Below are 19,528 nucleotides of genomic sequence, written 5' to 3' on the forward strand. Positions count from 1 at the left end.
GAAGATCCCCTATTTTGATCTCAGGACTTCAATCCCAAGGAAGTATTTGAGTTCCCTAAGATCTTTCATTTCAAATTCTTTAAACAATCTCCTCCTGAGTTTGGTTATTTCTTTTTTGTCATCTCCTGTGATAATCATATCATCCACATAGATTATTAAACATGTTATGAGTTTGCCTATCCGTTTAAGAAACAACGTATGGTCTGAGTTACTTTACTTAAATCCATACTTTTTCATGGCTAAGGTGAACTTCCCGAACCATGCTCTCGGGGACTGTTTTAATCCATAAATGGATTTCTTTAGAAGGCACACCCCTTTCTCTCTAAACCTGTCTGTAAATCCATGTGGCGCTTCTATATAAACTTCCTCTTTTAGCTCTCCATGTAGGAAAGCATTCTTCACATCAAACTAGTGTAGGGGCCATTCTTTATTTGCTGCTACAGACTAAAGAACCCTAATTGTATTGATCTTTGCAACTGGAGAGAAGGTTTCAGAGTAGTCAATACCGTAAGTTTGTGTATAGCCTTTAGCTACCAATCTCGCCTTGTATCTTTCAACTGTAACATCAGGTTTGTATTTAATTGTAAACACCCACCAACACCCGACAAGTTTCTTTCATGGTGGTAATACATGATTTTCTGTAACAGCCCAAAATCCAGGTAAGCTTTATGGCCCTTCTATTTTGAAAGTTGGCAAGTTTAGTCCCTTGAGTTGTATGTTGAATTGGAGAGTACGCTGGGCGTACTGGGGTGTACTTCGCGCGTACTCACGCGCTTAATTTGGACGCAGACTTGACCGAGTACGCTGGGCGTACTCAGGGGTACGCTGGGCGTAGTGAGCACAGATGCAAACCCTAATTTCTGGCTTGTGCACTATAAAATGAACATGTGGCCCTTTGCCCTAGCCACCATATTCCTTGAGTGAGTCCCTTGAGAGCTGAGATCCGTGCCTTATCCTGTGTGTGTATGTTTTGAGCTTGGAGCTAACTTTTCAAGGTGAAGAAGGGAAGGAGGAGCCATTGTTGGTGCTAGAAGTGGAAGAACAAGTGTATATCCGTGCTCTACAGTGGTTGGAGATCTCTTTTGAGGTAAAAAGCTCAGAGCTTTCCTTGTTCTTCTTAAGTTTTGCTTTTTAGGACCATTTTAGGGTTTTTGGGTCCAAAGTTTGAGACTTTGTGTGCAAATAGTCTCCATGAGCATGAATCTGGCCTCTTCTAGTGTGTTTGATGTTAAGGGTTCATAAAAATCCAGTCTTGGTCGTGGATTTAGTGTCATGCATGAGTTATAGTCCCATTATGGAAAGAGAAATGGTGTTTTGAGCACAAAGTGACCTCTACAGCCGTGCGAAGGCGTAAAGGTCTCGACTTTATGGGTTAAGTCGTATAAAAGGAGTCGGATCTAGAGTTTGGACGAAAGTCTTAACAGATTAAGGTCTGAATGAATGGGATAAGGGAACTGGGTGTTATGCTGGGCGTAATCCCAGTACGCGCGGCGTAGACTGTCGCGTACCCCGATTCTGTGGAAGCTCCGGGTATGCCCAGCGTACATGTTGGTACGCGCAGGGTAACCCGGAGAGGGTTGACTTTTGTTAACTTTTAGGGTTTGGTCAACTCTAGTGTATTTGAGCCAAGCAGGGGGGTAAAATGGTCTTTTACCCTTCCTAAGAGTGTTTAGAGAGTTTGGTCTAGCCTTGGGAACTTATGTTGATGACGAGTGTATATTTCATATGATTAGGCGGAGGCTAGGTCCTATTCACCGAGTTCAAGGTTTTCCGAGTTACCAAGTTACGTGAGGTGAGTCTTCTCACTATACGTTACCTTGAGTGGTATTCTAAGTTGACCAGAGGGTCTTATATGCTATGTATGAGATTATGTGTTATATTAGAGATTACATGCTATACGTTATTTGTATGCTGTATGATTATATAGACCGGACCGGAGGGTCCAACGATTCAGACCGGGCCAGAGAGCCCAATGAGCTATGACTGAACCGGAGGGTCCGACGAGCTGCGGGACTGGAGGGTCCCGCTGAGACATCTTGACCAGAGGGTCGGGTTTAGCCTCGAGTGGTGTATTTGTGGTATGTGGTATTTTGGGGAACTCACTAAGCATTTATGCTTACAGTTGTTGTGTTTGATGTCTCAGGTACCAGCGAGGACCGTAGGAAGGCGACGGCTTGACTCGTACACACCCACACCGATGGAGTTCACATTAGAGAGATCTTGGGATTTGTTTTTAAAACACTGTTGTTTTGGATTTGAGATTATGATATGATATACATTTTGTGGTTTAAAAATTAAAAATTAAATTGGAAATTTTACGTTGTTACAAGTTGGTATCAGAGCCTTAGTTTGAGGGATTCGTATGCACCTGCGGGCGTATTTGAACTCAAACCGAGGATTCGAGAAATTTTACAACCAAAACTGCAAATTTTCTAAAAAGAAAAAGAAGTTTTGGAAACAAGCAGAGTGGATGGTGTGTACGGTCAGCCAGCGCCCGAACGGTGAATCCCCAAAATACCCTTACATTATATGTTATGAGTTATGAGATATTATGTTATGCATGTTAGAGAGGCTAGGTACTCCTATGAGGACTAGAGTGGCCTGATTTGTGATGTCTTAGCCTAGGAGATTACTGCTGCTATGAGATACTTTAAGAGTGAGTAGGTAGCAGTGAGGAGCTCATGAGAGGTCTACTGAGGGTAGCCAGTGCATAGCGAGAGAAGAGTATTTACGACTTGGGATCCTAGGAGGAGGACTTGGGTTGTATATTGATTCGATGTGGACAATAGTATTGGGCCCGTACTATTGAAAACACTGGATTGGTGCACAGTCCAAGTAAGAATCCTTGGGGTACCAGAAGTGAGGATGATTGAGTTATCGAGTGTGAGTATACTCGAGAGTGTCCCTGATATTTCTTATGTTGTATTCAGAGGTTGATCATGGTCGGGACACACCATACCACTGGGAGCAGTGGGGTGAGTGATGAGGAGATCCGTCGGATCATCCATGAGGAGGTGGCTGCTGCCATCAGAGCCGAGATTCCGAAGATGTTTGGGTCTATTAAGACCACACTGATCGAGACGTTTGACAAGCGTTACGCTGCCTTGACTGATGATGCTGTTGCTGCAGCCACAACAGCTGTTGCTGCTGCGAGACCCCAGGGTGGTGATTCGTTGCTGTACCGAGAGTTCAGCAACACGAAACCACCAGAGTTCGATGGTACATAGGATCCGATCGCCGCTATGAGGTGGATCTCAGACATAGAGGGGTGTTTCTATACGTGCTCGTGTCCAGAGCACTTGAGGGTGCGGTTCGCACTCAACCAGCTTCGCTTGGGGGCGAAGGACTGGTGGAAGTTTGTAACCGCGAGCTATTCGACAGCTAAGCTGACTGCAGTGACCTGGGAGAGGTTTACTGTGATGTTTCGTGATGAGTATGTTCCCCAGGTGGAGAGGGAACGTTTAGCTCATGAGTTTCTGACCCTCAAGCAGGGGACTGAGTCGGTGACAGTGATTACGAGGATGTTTCATGAGTGGGCGTTGTTTTGCCCGAAACTGGTGTCCACTGAGCAGGCTCGCATGAGCCGTTATCTGAGTATACTGAGGAGGGACATCTGTGAGTTCGTGGCGAACTCGACTTACCAGACATTTGCCGAGCTCCAGGAAAATGCCCGGAAGAGGGAGATTGAGCTTGAGACACAGGCGAGGGAGGAGACCGAGTCTCAGAGGGGTGATCGGCGACCGACGCAGTCGCAGCCAGCTGCCAAGCGGGTAGAGCCCGCTGATTCGAGGACGGGTAGTTCGAGGGGCCGCACTTGTGGGAAGTGCAGCAAGAGCCATGATGGGTCGTGCAAGACTGGGGTATGCTACAAGTGTGGGAAGGAAGGACATTTCGCGAGGGATTTTCCTAAGGGGTTCTCGGTTTGCTTTCATTGCAACCAGGCCGGCCATCGGAAGGCCGAGTGCCCCCAGCTTCAGAGGTCAGTGCAGGGATCTGCACCTGCGGTTCGAGCTACTGAGACCCGGCCAGTGAAGGCTGAAGCACCGAAGGCTAGGGGGAGAGCCTTCCAGTTGACTACGGAGGAAGTCCGCGCAGCGCCTGACGTCGTGGCGGGTATGTAATCTTTATCTATTTTATGTTGAGTTTATGCTATTGTAATTGCTATATGTTATGCGTAGGTACTTTTCTTGTGAGTTCTGTACCTGCATTAGTGTTGTTCGACTCGGGTGCGAGTCGGTCTTTCATATCTGTGACTTTTAGTTGACACATTAGTCTTCCAAGAGAGGCGTTGAGTCGACCTCTGCGGGTTTCCATAGCAGATGAGTGTGAGGTATGTGCTACCGAGGTGATACGTGGATGTGTGTTGGAGATCTTCGGGGTGGAGTTTCCGATTGATTTGATTTTGATTGCTATGAGGGATGTTTGTGTTATAGTAGGCATGGATTGGTTGAGCTATTTCGGGGCTGTCATAGATTGCGAGCGTCAATTGGTGATGATCCGAGATCCTAGTGGGGGAGCGCTGACAGTTTATGGCGAGGGGACTCGTGGTGGTTCGGTATTATGTTCGGCTGCCAGAGCGAGGCGGAGTTTGTAGCAGGGCTGCAAGGGGTTCGTAGCCTATGTGACAGATGTACGAGAGGCCGCTGGGAGGCCAAGTTCAGTGGATGAGGTGCCGATAGTGCGTGAGTTTCCGGACGTGTTCCCCGAGGAGTTGCCGGGTGCCTCCTGAGAGGCAGGTGGATTTTGGATCGATTTGATTCCCGGGGCTGCGCCTATCGCTAAGGCGCCATATCGTCTAGCACCGCCAGAGATGCAGGAGTTATCCTCACAGCTGCAAGAGCTGTTGGGGAAAGGGTTCATCCATCCCAGTAGCTCTCCCTGGGGAGCGCCGATCCTTTTTGTCAAGAAAAAGGATGGTTCACACTGGATGTGCATTGATTACCGGGAGTTGAACAAGTTGACGGTCAAGAACCGTTATCTGTTACCGAGGATCGATGATCTATTCGATTAGTTGCAGGGGGCGTCTTGGTTCTCCAAGATAGACTTGAGGTCGGGATATCACTAGATGAGAGTTCGGGATGAGGATATCCAGAAGACGGCGTTTAGGACTCGTTACGGGCATTACGAGTTCGTGGTGATGCCATTCGGGCTCACCAATGCACCAGCGGCGTTCATGGATCTCATGAACAGGGTGTGTATGCCGATGTTGGATCGTTCGGTAATTGTATTCATTGATGACATCCTGGTGTATTCGAGGACTAGAGAGCAGCATGAGGAACATTTGAGGGAGCTCCTCGGAGTTTTGAGATCGGAGAGGCTCTTCGCCAAATTCTCCAAGTATGATTTTTGGTTACGGGAGGTCCAGTTCTTAGGGCATCTCGTTAACCAGAATGGGATCTTAGTTGACCCAGCCAAGATTGAGGCTGTGATGAGTTAGGAGGTGCCGAGGTCACTTACGGAGATCAGGAGCTTCTTAGGGCTGGCAGGCTACTATCGGAGATTTATCAGAGATTTATCAGAGATTTCTCTAAGATCGCCGTGTCACTTACCAAGTTAACCCGGAAGGGTGTTACTTTCTCATGGGGTCCAGAGCAGCAGACCTCGTTTGAGACCCTTCGCCAGAGATTGTGCGAAGCTCCCGTGCTCGCACTACCGGAAGGGATGGAGGATTTCGTGGTGTACTGTGATGCATCGATATCGGGGTTGGGAGCGGTGTTGATGCAGAGAGGGCATGTGATCACGTATGCATCAAGGCAGTTGAAGCCTCATGAGACGAGATATCCCACCCACCATCTGGAGTTGGGGGCTGTGGTGTTCGCCCTCAAGATCTGGCGTCACTATCTGTATGGGGTTCGGTGTACGATATACACTGACCACAAGAGCTTGAAGTATTTGATGCATCAGACCAATCTGAACATGCGGCAGAGGAGATGGTTGGATGTGGTAAAGGATTATGATTGCGAGATCCTGTACCACCCGGGCAAGGCTAATGTGGTAGCCAACGCCCTGAGTCGTAGGGCAGAGGGTGCCCCGATGCGAAATATTTGTATGAGGGTGACGGTGATGACTCCGGTATTGGATACCATCAGAGGGGCCCAGGGCGAGGCAGTGAGACCGGAGAACCATAAGAGAGAGCAAGTTATCGGGCAGGTGTCAGGGTTTGTTACCGATAGCCGAGGGCTTATGACCTTTCAGGGTCGGATTTGGGTACCATTTGTGGGCGGGACGCGTACTATCTTGATGGAGGAGGCACACAGATCGAAGTTTTCGATCCACCCCGGGGCCACTAAGATGTATCTGGATCTGAAGAGGGAGTATTGGTGGCCCTGTATAAAGAGGGATGTGACGTGGTTCGTTGAGAGATGCCTAACCTGTCATAAGGTTAAGGCCGAGCACCAGAAACCACATGGTAAGCTGTAGCCACTTGAGATTCCGGAGTGGAAGTGGGAGCAGATATCCATGGATTTCATCACCAAATTGCCGAGAACGGCAAGGGGTGTCGACGCGATCTGGGTGATAGTGGACCGATTGACGAAGAGCGCCCACTTTCTCGCTATTAGTGAGAGTTCTTCTGCGGAAAGATTGGCAGAGCTATATGTGAGGGAGGTGGTATCGCGGCATGGAGTACCCATCTCGATCGTGTCAGACCGAGATTGTGACAACCCAAATTTTATTCCGTTACAAAATCCCATGTTCGCTAATGGAATTCATCGCTATATAAAAAGTTCCGTAATATTTGGAGTCGTCAAATAAATAAATATTTATTTACTTATTTATAGTTCATATGATTATTAGTTAGTAAAAATAAAGTTATATTATTTTTCTACCACTTAACTCGGGTAAAAAGTTTAAACCCTGTTAAACTTGAGCATCGGGTAGTCGTGTACCGGGTGCAATACCCGAGGCATATATAAAGAAAGTGGATACCACTTTGCACCCTTTTACCACCCAAACACACACCCTCTCACTACTTTCTCTCTCTAGGCCCGATTTCGACACCAAAACCGCAATTTCCGGCTTCCAAACGTAAGGTTTTCCTCCCTAACTTGTTCTAAACTTGCATCAATGTGTTTATAGCTGAAAAATCGTATGAATGAGGGGTAAACAAGGAGTTTACGGCCTAAGAAGCTCCTTAGGCCGTAAACACCCAAAATATGGCCAAAAGTCAAACTTTTCCCTCCTTTAGGCTTGTATACTAATTAGGGATTTTACCTAGAAGTGTTTGGCCATCAAAACATGAGATTTTAGAGCATAAAAGAGGGTTTACCGCCCAAGCACATGCTTAGGCCGTAAACACCCTTTTTCCATGTAAAAATGCCCCAAAAACTCATCCAATGCATGTGAGACTTGAGATATGACTTTTAGGAAATGCCATTTCGAGTTTAGGGCCATCAAACATCACATTTTAAGGGGTAATTTAGAGTTTACGGCCCAAGCACAATCTAGGACCGTAAACTCCCCCAAACATCACCAAATGAGGGTTTAAAACCCCAAATTGGCCCTAGACCTTCACTAGAAAAAAGAAGGGATTGATTTAAGACCTTTGGCATCAATTTTGGAGAGTGAACAAGAGTTCACGGCCAAGCCATGGGGCTTATGGCCGTAAACTCCCAAGGAGTGGCCTTTGGGCCGTAAACTCCAAGGGAGTAAACTCTTGGACTCCCCCGTAACCCCTTTTGGTCTTGTACAATCCCTAAGAACCACTTCCAATTCATAAGACCCCGAATCAATGTTAGGATATGTAAATGTTTTAATAAAAAACATAAAATGACTAATACCTTGTAAAATACATATCTCATATGTTACTAGGGTCCTAAACGGTGTACAAGTCCTTAATTGACACCAAACGCTCAATCGACACTTTTACCCGATTTACCCGACTTCAGGTGAGTTCATACCCCTTAATGAACCTTTCTAATGTTTCCATATGTTTTAGGGGGGGGGGGGATACAAGTCAAATATACATTTTTATGGAAATCAATCACATGTGATTTACTATTCGTAGTTCAAATCACATGTGATTTATCACTATGCTTTATAAAAGAACTTTATGCTTTCAAAACTACTTTGGAAAAATAAACTATTTTCTAAATGCTTTCTTTAGTCAAGATTTTTATTAAATTACTTTTCTTATAAAATGTATCTACACTAATATATTTATATAAGTAAGACTTGAAGGGCTTAGGACCGATAGCTCGCCTTATTTCTTGTTCTTGTTTGATGTGGGCTTAGGGTATTTGTTATCCGTCCGACTATCGTTGATTTCTTAGTTATATATCATGTATATCAGTGTTAGATACGAGCATTTTTATCTCATTCGTTGCCTATATTAGTTAATTGCCAAGAACCATACACACTAAGTTAACTATAATAGGTATAGTTAAGGTCACTACTACTTGTTACCGCTACTACTGTATATACTATAATTCATACTATTACAAAACGAGACACTAATAAGAGAACACACTATGAACTACATAAAAGACGACTACACTATATTACAAGAAAAAAAACTAATCCTGAAGATAACACACTAACTCTCTACAAGATACTCTACACGCTACATATTGTGACCAGAGCTTTCCGGAAGGAAGGCGACGCTACATGTATAGATCTATACGGAGCATACACTATTAGATCCCGACTGTTAACTTCAGTCCAAGCCGAGCAGGCCCAGGGATGGCACTACTTCACTACATTGTGCATGACCGGGAAGTTCATGGGATCCTCTATTACTCACACTATTGGTCACATGAAAAGGAATACACTATATCCACACTAAAATACTAAGACTAAAGTCTCAGTTAATATCCCGAAGTAAAATAAGTATCTATTACTAATGGAAGTTCGCACCACTATCAATGTCAACAGGCATAACTTTTCTTTTACCTACACTACATACTGGAGATTTAGTACCCCACTTTTACAACAAACTGTTTTCAATGATAAAACTTACATGCAACTCAGAGTCTTTCACTTACGATGTATTTTCTGGAAAATATAGGATTTTCTAGAGTTTTCTACTACTTATAAATGTAAATTGCAGTTTTTCACACTATATGTACTAATACATTTTATACAAAATTCACACTAAATTCTTATGAACTCACCAGCTTTATGCTGATACTCGTTTTCAAAATAACTTGTATCCTCAGGTCAAAGATAGACAGGTACAGGTGCAGCATTTTGGAGAAGATGGAGCATACAAGATCCATCTCTTATTTTTGTATTACTTTTGGTGTCTATTGAAACTTTACAGAACACACTTGTAAGTAAACTCACTATGAAATGAAATGGTTGTATGTTTCTTGTTTTTACTATTATGCAATTGTGATGATACTATACATGACGTCCTCCACCCCGAAGCGTATTCCGCCGTTATCGGTTTTGGGGTATGACAGAGATGTGCGTTTCACTTCCAGATTCTGGAAGAAATTTCATGAGGAGTTGGGTACGAGGCTGCATTTTAGTACCGCATACCACCCACAGACTGACAGGCAAAGTGATCGGACGATTCAGACGCTCGAGAACATGCTCCGAGCATGTGTGTTGGATTTCGGCGGGAGCTGGGACACATATTTGCCCTTGGCGGAGTTTTCCTACAACAACAGCCATCATTCGAGCATCGGTATGCCACCCTTTGAGCTGTTGTATGGGAGGAGGTGTCGTACCCCTATTTGCTGGGGTGAGGTGGGGCAACGCGTGATGGGTAGTACGGAGATAGTGCTTCAGACGACAGAGCAGATCCAGCAGGTTAGACAGATGTTGTTGACCGCTCAGAGTCGTCAGAAGAGTTATGCGAATAGGCGACGATCGGAGCTCGAGTTCCAGGTCGGTGATTTCGTACTCCTGAAGGTATCTCCTTGGAAAGGAGTGATCCGATTCAGGAAGAGGGGCAAGCTGGGGCTCCGGTATATTGGGCCGTTTAGGGTGATCGCGAGGATGGGCAAGGTAGCATATTGCCTAGAGCTACCTGCGAAGTTGGACCAGATTCATGATACCTTCCATGTATCGCAGCTGAGGAAGTGTATTGCTGACGAGTCGGAAGTGGTACCGTTGGAGGACATCCAGGTGGACGCAAGTCTGAATTATGCCGAGAAGCCGATTGCGATTTTGGATCGGAGGATCAAGGTTCTGAGGAACAAGGAAGTGCCCCTGGTTCAGGTCCAGTGGTAACATCATAAGGGGTCCGAGCTGACCTGGGAGCCGGAGTCGAAGATGCGGGAGCAGCATCCGGAGTTGTTCGCAGCATGAGACTTCGAGGGCGAAGTCTGGTTCTAGTGGGGGAGAATTGTAACAGCCCAAAATCCAGGTAAGCTTTATGGCCCTTCTATTTTGAAAGTTGGCAAGTTTAGTCCCTTGAGTTGTATGTTGAATTGGTGAGTACACTGGGCGTACTGGGGTGTACGTCGCGCGTACTCACGCGCTTAATTTGGACGCGGACTTGACCGAGTAGGCTGGGCGTACTCAGGGGTACGCTGGGCGTAGTGAGCACAGATGCAAACCCTAATTTTTGGCTTGTGCACTATAAAAGGAACATGTGGCCCTTTTCCCTAGCCACCATATTCCTTGAGTGAGTCCCTTGAGAGCTGAGATTCGTGCCTTAGCCTGTGTGTGTATTTTTTGAGCTTGTAGCTAACTTTTCAAGGTGAAGAAGGGAAGGAGGAGCCATTGTTGGTGCTAGAAGTGGAAGAACAAGTGTATATCCATGCTCTACAGTGGTTGGAGATCTCTTTTGAGGTAAAAAGCTCAGAGCTTTCCTTTTTCTTCTTAAGTTTTGCTTTTTGGGACCATTTTAGGGTTTTTGGGTCCAAAGTTTGAGACTTTGTGTGCAAATAGTCTCCATGAGCATGAATCTGGCCTCTTCTAGTGTGTTTGATGTTAAGGGTTCATAAAAATCCAGTCTTGGTCGTGGATCCAGTGTCATGCATGAGTTATAGTCCCATTATGGAAAGAGAAATGGTGTTTTGAGCACAAAGTGACCTCTACAGCCATGCAAAGGCATAAAGGTCTCGACTTTATGGTTTAAGTGGTATAAAAGGAGTCAGATCTAGAGTTTGGACGAAAGTCTTAACAGATTAAGGTCTGAATGAATGGGATAAGGGAATTGGGTGTTACGCTGGGCGTAATCCCAGTACGCGCGGCGTAGAGTGTCGCGTACCCCGATTCTGTGGAAGCTCCGGGTATGCCTAGCGTACATGTTGGTACGCGCAGCGTAACCCGGAGAGGGTTGACTTTTGTTGACTTTTAGGGTTTGGTCAACTCTAGTGTATTTAAGCCAAGCAGGGGGTAAAATGGTCTTTTACCCTTCCTAAGAGTGTTTAGAGAGTTTGGTCTAGCCTTGGGAAATTATGTTGATGACGAGTGTATATTTCATATGGTTAGGCGGAGGCTAGGTCCTATTCACCGAGTTCGAGGTTTTTCGAGTTACCGAGTTACGCGAGGTGAGTCTTCTCACTATACGTTACCTTGAATGGTATTCTAAGTTGACCAGAGGGTCTTGTGTGCTATGTTTGAGATTATGTGTTATATTAGAGATTACATGCTATGTGTTATTTGTATGCTGTATGATTATATAGACCGGACCAGAGGGTCCAACGATTCAGACCGGGCCAGAGGGCCCAATGAGCTATGCTTGAACCTGAGGGTCCGACGAGCTGCAGGACTGGAGGGTCCCGCTGAGACATCTTGATTGGAGGGTCTGGTTTAGCCTCGAGTGGCGTATTTGTGGTATGTGGTATTTTGGGGAACTCGCTAAGCATTTATGCTTACAGTTGTTGTGTTTGATGTCTCAGGTACTAGCGAGGACCGTGGGAAGGCGACGACTTGACTCGTACACACCCACACCGATGGAGTTCACATTAGAGAGATCTTGGGATTTGTTTTGAAAACACTATTGTTTTGGATTTGAGATTATGATATGATATACATTTTGTGGTTTAAAAATTAAAAATTAAATTGGAAATTTTACGTTGTTACATTTTCGCAGGTGTTATTTTTTGTAAGAGCTTTCATTTCTTCTTCCATTGCATCTCTCAATTGTTTTGATTTTAAGGCTTGTTCTGTGGTAGTTGGTATTTCATTGGAATACAGAGACGAAACAAAGGCCTTGGCTCCTTTGGATAGATTTCCTTTGGCTATGTTAGCCACTGGGTATCTATCCCCTCTAGACTCTTTTTCTGGTGAATACCTTTTTGGCGGAACTCCCCGATTTGATCTTGGTGGCAGCACATACCCTTCTGCTGGTGTCTCAACGGCCTCTTGTTCCTCCACATGTTCTTGTTCCTCTGCTTGTTCGACTGATGTATTTTCTTGTTCATGTCCATTCTCACTTTGTCCAGATGTGCTAAGAGTCTCAGAAAGATCAGGGTGACTAGGGTGAGTGTTACTTACCTCAGGTATCAGGTCAGGAGCAGTTGCTTGGGTGGCACTGACGTTAGTTGGTTTTGTGGGAAGAGGAGTCTCATTTTGTAGAATGTGGCTTCTTCCTTCTTTAGATGTATAATATCTCAACCAATTCAGTGTGTCAATACATTCTGTCACCCCCTGACCACTGTGTTGGGAGGCATAATAATACTTAGTTTCAACAAAATCATAGTTCATTGTAGTGAACATGTGTCGGGTTTTTGGATTATAACACCTGTACCCCTTTTGAGTTATTCCGTACCCAACAAAGACACATCTCTCAGCATAGGGGTCAAATTTAGATCTGTTGGCTTCAGGTATATGGACGAATACAGTGCAACCAAATATTCGTGGTTCAAGGGTAAGAACAGACGGGAGTTTAGTGTATTCAGTGAGGGTTTGAAGAGGTGTTTTAGATTTTAGGATTTGGGTGGGAAGCCGGTTGACAAGGTATGCGGCAGTAACAAGGGCTTCTGGCCAAAAGAACTTTGGAGTTTGTGATTCTATGAGAAGGGCTCGAGTTATTTCTAACAGGATGCGGTTCTTTCGTTCCGCGACACCATTTTGTTCTGGAGTATGAGGGCATGTGGTTTGATGAATTATACCCTTGGTTTGGAAAAACGATTTCATTTCGGAGTTGACAAATTCTCCTCCGTTGTCAGATCTAAAAATCTGAATGGTTTTCTAAAATTGAGTTTGAATCATGTTGTGAAACATGCTAAATTTGTCAATAACTTCAGATTTAGTTTTTAATAAATAAACCCAAGTCATGCGGGTGCAGTCATCAGCAAATATAACAAAAAAACAAAAGTTTTGTCCCCCAATGATTGGAGCAGGGCCCCACACATCCGAGTGAATCAATAAGAATGGTAGGTCAACTCTCGTGTTATTCGGTTTAAAAGATTTTTGATGACTTTTAGCTAATACACAAGTTTCACAATGTGACTTGCAAGTAGAAGAAAACAATTTCGGAAATAAAATATGTAAGTAATTAGTGGATGGATGTCCCAGTCTTCTATGCCATAGCCAAGCTTCCCGTTCCTTTGTTCCATGAGATAACATTACCACACCATTTTGAGATACCTCATCCACATAATACAATCCTTGCCTTTCAATGTCACGCCCAATTATCGCTCCCGTCCTGATATCCTGTAAAATGCAAAAAGTCGGTTGCATAAGGACCGAACAATTCAACTCTTTTGATACATGACTGATTGATAGGAGTTTATGAGATAGAGCAGGAGCATAGAGACAATTAGAGAGATTAAGTGTTGGTGAGATTTCAATCTTTCCTCCATTTTTTACATTCATTTTTTCTCCATTTGCGGTTTGAAAGTATGATTTTGTTGGTTTAGTTGACACAACAAAATCAGATAAGTCGTAAGTCATGGTGTCGGTGGCTCCACAATCAAATATCCATGACGATTCATGTTTTATTTTATAATTTTGAGCCACAATTGCACAACCATTAATATCAAGGTTCTTTTTGTGATTTTCAAAACTCTTTTGAATAAGATAAGAAAAAGAACCATTAGAGTATAATTGATTTATAGGGGTTTTCAAGATACCCTCTTTCTTACCCATGTACCTGTTTCCATTGAGAAACCTTCAACTTCTTCATCGATTCTCGTCGCTGCAACCCCCCCAAATTCGGTGGCGGTTTTCCGATCGATATTCTTATAAGTGGTCGGAGCTCTTCCTTTTTCTGGTCCGAGACCTTTGGTACTCTTCTTGTGGCCATTGACCCACCACTCGGGATAACCAACGAGCCTAAAGCACTGCTCTTTGGTGTGTTTTTGACATGCCACAGTGATCACACTTCAAGTTTGTTTTATCTTCTTTGATCATCAATCCATTCTTTTTTCCTTCCGATCGGCGATACCCCTTCGTGACAAGCCCCATTCCCCTGGTTTCAGTAGCGACCATACCCGCTGCTATGCCCTGTGTGTGGTTAGTTGTTCCAAGAATATTCTGGTGAGCGGCTTCCTTACGGATGGTAGCATAAGCCGCCTCCGTCGAAGGCAATGGTTCCAATCGAAGGATCTCCCTTTTGATTGATTCGTATTTTTGATTGAGGGAATTTAAGAATTGAAAAAGTTTTTGCTCTGACCTGATTCTTGCGTAAGTCTTGATATCATCTGGACATTTCATGGGGTTAGGATCGATCCTGTCGATTTCTCCCCAGACACCTTGGAGTGTAATCCAAAATTCTTCAAGGGTGTTGTCATTTTGCTTGATGTCATTAGCCTTGACATGGAGGTTGAAGGTTTGAAGTTTGTCTCTGCCACTACTGTACGTGACCGCTAAAGCATCCCATAACATTTTTGCAGTGGGGTACTCTGTTAGGTTACCTGCAATAGTAGGTTCAATATTTTGGATGAGCCATGAAAACACAATTAGACCATCCGTTATACCCACCACATACCACATATGTGGTGGGTGCCACATCAACACCACATTCCACTACCACTAACATGGGATACCTACCACTAACACACCACTCCACATCATTATTTTTATTTTTTTTAATTCAAAAATACAATAAAATTACTTTTTTTAATTCAAAAATTACAATAAAATTACGTTTTTTATAATTAAAAAGCATTCATTTTTTTAAAACTATTTTTTCATTAATTATAAAAATAAAATAACAACTTTAAAATACATTACTTAGTTAATCTAGAAAAAAAAACATTACATTAATAAGAAAATGAACAAACATATATATAAAAATCCTAATCGTCGTTCATGCTATTTTGGTACAAATGTTCCGCGACATCTTCTTGAAGATTGAAACACATTTTACTGTTATGAATTTCAACAACTCGCTCTAAAAAAGCATTTGTTCCGGGTACGAACTCCTCAATTGGAACGACAACGTCGTTCAGATCATACGTGCAAATCGCTCGACCTTCATCTTCAATAATCATATTATGCATTATAATACATGCTAGGACCATTCGTTTAATCCTTTCTTTATCACAGAGTCGTGTAGCATATTTCACTACATGTCATGTTTGCTTAAGGACTCCAAATGCCCTCTCGATATCCTTTCTCGCCGATTCCTGTTTTTTTGTAAAAAATTTTGCTTTTTCACTTCGAGGAACCGAGTATGCCTTCATCAATGTAGAATAATCTGGGTATATCCCATCACCAAGGTAGTAACCGTATTTGTACGCGTGCCCGTTTACCGTGAATGTCATATCAGGTGCTTTGCTGGTCCAAATATCGTTGAAAAGTGGAGACTGACCAAGAACATTAAGGTCGTTGTTAGACCCCACTACTCCAAAAAAGGCATGCCATATCCACAAATCTTGAGATGCAACAACTTCTAGGATGATAGTTGGTTCACCTATATCTCCTCGAGTGAACTGACCACGCCATGCAGTTGGACATTTTTCCCAAGCCACATGCGTACAATCTAGACTGCCAAGCATACCAGGAAATCCATGCCTCTCTTCATGAGCCGAATATAATCTCTCAATATCACGTTGAGTAGGTTTATGCAAATATTCTTCTTGAAAAACCTCATAAACACATGCAGAAAACCAATCTATGCATTCAACTACGGTCCTCTCGGATACTTTCAAGTATTCGTCAGATGCATCAAATGCTATACCGTATCCCAAATACCTAAGAGCAGCCACACATTTTTGTATACTACTAAAACCCATTCTTCCTCTAGCGTCGGGTTTTTGTTTGAAAAAATCATAACGAGATTCTAAAGCATTACTAATACGTAAAAATATAGCCTTATTCAGACGGAAACGACGTTCGAATGAGTCGTCATTATAAAGACAATTATCGGCAAAGTAATCACGTACCAATAAGTCGTGTGCGGCTTGGCGATCACGATTGACGACCGCCCTTGTACGCGCTACATTCGAACTTTCTTCGGCGTGAACGTGTTGCACAACATTGAAGAATGTCTCGACGAATTCTACGTCGTCATCCGAATCAAAACTTTTTAAAAATTCCATATGTATTGTGGGATCCATGTGTATGTGTTTTGTGGTTTTAGAGAATAGAATGGGGTGTAAATTTTGGTATAATAGAAGTGTTATTTATATTAGTAAATTGTGTTTGAAAAAAAATGGCCAAAATAGCCGTTCAATGGCCAAAAAGTTCGAACACCAATCACCATTCTCGTTTGAGTCCGTCGTCGGGAAAACGAATGACAACGACCACGACTAACAACGAACCACCGGGGCGGTGTGCACGAGCGTGGTTCGTGGCCACCTCAAGCACGAAGTGGCTCGTGGTTAGTATACCATTCGGCCTTAGATCTTCTTGTTCCCATTGCTCATAAGATTCTTTATCTTGGCTTGGAGGATCAGAGGTCAAGTGAGATAATAGGGCCTTAGATTTTCCGCCTATGGCAACTCGAATCATCCGAGTCCATAAAGCATAGTTTTGGCTATTGAGTTTGTGGTTTATTTGGAGATTATCGGATAGCTTTCGGTTCTGAGGTTGGGGATTGATGCTATTCTTTAATAGATTGACAAGCTGTAATGATAAACTAGGCTTTGAGTTGCCGTCTCCGGACATGGCGACTTAGTTGGGATCGAGATTTGAGATGGCTATGGGGTAGATGATGAGAAAACCTGCTCTGATACCAATGATAAAAAATATAAAAGAATTGATAGGAACCGATTGTTTTGTATTATTCGTTTTTAAAGGTATCTCACAATGAGGAAGAGAAACCATAATTTATACTAAATTACAATGATTTAAATATGGAAGAAATACTATTGCTGGTTGTCAATTCTTGGTGAATGGAAAGCAGATATACGTTCTCCTAATTGGAAGGGATATGATGTGATTGGTCACCAATCTCGCTGATCTCATTGAGCCTTCCTTTTAACATTGGATTCTTGATTCTTCACATCTGTAGGGGTTTGGTTTCTCATTTCATCACTGGATCATTCTCATAGAAGGGAAGGAAGCGTGGGATTTGAAGATTGGGAATAAGAAAGTTAAGAATGGTGGTTAGACTGTTGGTAAGGAATGTTACTATTCACAGGTGGGTTCTTATGCTAATGTTCTGAAAGGTGGTTCATTTCCGACTTAACAACATTTGAAATTACAAGCTTCGTTTGTGTTAGAGGGGAAGGATATTTGTAATTCTTTATCATTGCAATATGTTTGTGTTCTGTCAAGTTAAGAGTGTTAGACTTATTCCAAATCTCTTGGTGCTTCTTAAGGAGGAAGGGTTTCATGATGTATTTCTTAAATATGTTGGTACTTGGTAGTGACTGGGTGTTCATATCTTTTGAGTCGGAAGTGGCTTGCTCTAAGTTTAAAAAATATTGTAGGTAATAAAGCTCTGTTTTCAAACTTATCAGTTGTTATTAACGGGTTTCGTCTATTGGATAGAGTTATATGGATTGAAATTATGGGTTTGCCTTGTTATGTTTGGAATGATGCGGCGATATCTAAAGTTGCTAGTTTATGGGGCGAGATTTGTTTTTTGGAGGAGGATAATCTTGCACCAATGGCTGTCAAAAGGGTGTGTATTAAATACTCTAAGCCTTCCTTAATACATGCAGTTCTTAATGTGAAAGTTCAAAGAATGCAATATGAAGCGGTGGTTTGGGAATTATCTAACTGGGAACCAAATATACTTCATGGTAAAAAAGATTTAGATTGGGATATTCCTCATCTGTCGGTCCGATGATGAGGACATTTTTATTAAAGATAATGAGGAGATGAAAACTCCATTAGCAAAATATAAGGAACATTAGGATGGTGAAGTGGGTGATGTCTCGAGTGAGCAAGATTATACTATGCAAGGCATAAGGGGTTCGAGTTTTGTTGATAGAAAAGGAAGATTTTTCTATACGAGTGAGGGTACAAAAGCTCCTGTTGCAGTTGTTGTTATCCTGGTAGTTAGGATGTTGGATGCCACTATTGCAGTGGACCCGCCAGTTGCCCCTGCTTCTTCGGCTGTTGTTTCTGATTTTCTGCTACTAAGGGTGATTTTCCGGCTTGTGTTGATGATATTATGGATGTCATGAAACAATATACTGAAATGCGCTATGGAAGGTAATAAGTAGAAAGTTAGGGGCATTCTAACTAGCATTGGTGTGGCTTATGTTGATCAATGAATTGCCTATCATTGAATATTTGTTCCACTCATTCTTGTTCTAAGTGGAATTGGGTGAGATCTTTATGTGTTGATAAGGTGGTTTCATTTTTGGATCTTCAAGAAATAAGGCTGACTAAAGTAGATTTATTTAAAATTCATAGTATGTCGGGGAACCGTAATTTTGATTTTGCTTCTAGTAGTGCTCGGGGGAGATGAGGGGGTATCTTATCTATTTGGGATCCAAAGGTGTTTCTAAAGTCTTCGGTTGTTTGTACCCCTAATGTAGTGATTGTAGGGGTAGGTGGATCCCAATTGATATGAATTGTTTTATGATAAATGTTTATGCTCCTCAAGATCTTTTGAGGAAACAAGAGTTGTGGAATTATATCACTTCTTTTATTGGGAAGAGGTTTACTCGGAGCGATACGACTGCTTCAAAACTAAGTAAATTAGATCGTTTCTTAGTTTTTGAAGATTTTTATGACAAGTTCCAGTCGTTGCAAGTGGCGGTCTTAGATAGGAAATGGTCTGACCATTGCCATATTTTATTGCATGATCATGAAATTGATTATGGTCTGTCTTCTTTCAAGTTCTTTAACTCGTGGTTGCATATGGAGGGTTTTGATGAGGTAGTTCGGGGTGCTCTTGGTGACTTTGTTGTTGATTAAAGGTGGAGTAAGTTTGTGCTATTTAAATACAAACTCAAGCTTATTAAGAATAGAATTTTTGAGTGGTATAGTCAAACAAAAAAAAATCTTTGAAACTATAGTTGGATTTTCGGTTGGCTGTTATTGATAGACTTATTGATTATGGTAACTCTTCTGATCATTTTCTTGATGAGAGGAAAGAAATCTTAGGTGATATGGAAAAGCTGGAAAAATATTGGCGCTTTAGATATTGCATAGAAAGCAAAGGTTAATTGGTCGATTTAAGGGGATGAAAACTCCAAGTTTTTTCATGGTCTTTTGAAAAAACGAAGACTATAGATGTTGATTCTGATTCGAGGTATTTCTTTAGACGAGGTTTTTGTTGAGC

The 19,528-nt window shown here is 42.7% G+C and overlaps 1 protein-coding gene across 1 annotated transcript; it reads right to left on the reverse strand.

Moving 5' to 3' along the window:
- Positions 1-15,416: 15,416 nt before the first annotated feature.
- LOC145060156 (uncharacterized) lies at positions 15,417-16,385 on the reverse strand. The gene has a single exon (XM_079007869.1). The coding sequence runs from the start codon at positions 16,383-16,385 to the stop codon at positions 15,417-15,419; it is 969 nt and encodes a 322-aa protein (XP_078863995.1).
- Between the last annotated feature and the right edge of the window lie 3,143 nt (positions 16,386-19,528).

The sequence above is a fragment of the Lactuca serriola genome, chromosome 6, assembly GCF_051521515.1.
Source record: "Lactuca serriola cultivar US96UC23 chromosome 6, Lser_US96UC23_V15, whole genome shotgun sequence".
Lineage (NCBI taxonomy): Eukaryota > Viridiplantae > Streptophyta > Magnoliopsida > Asterales > Asteraceae > Lactuca > Lactuca serriola.

Excerpts from the sequence above, each read along its gene's own strand:
- LOC145060156 (XM_079007869.1), bottom strand. The coding sequence starts at position 16,385 with ATGGAATTTTTAAAAAGTTTTGATTCGGATGACGACGTAGAATTCGTC.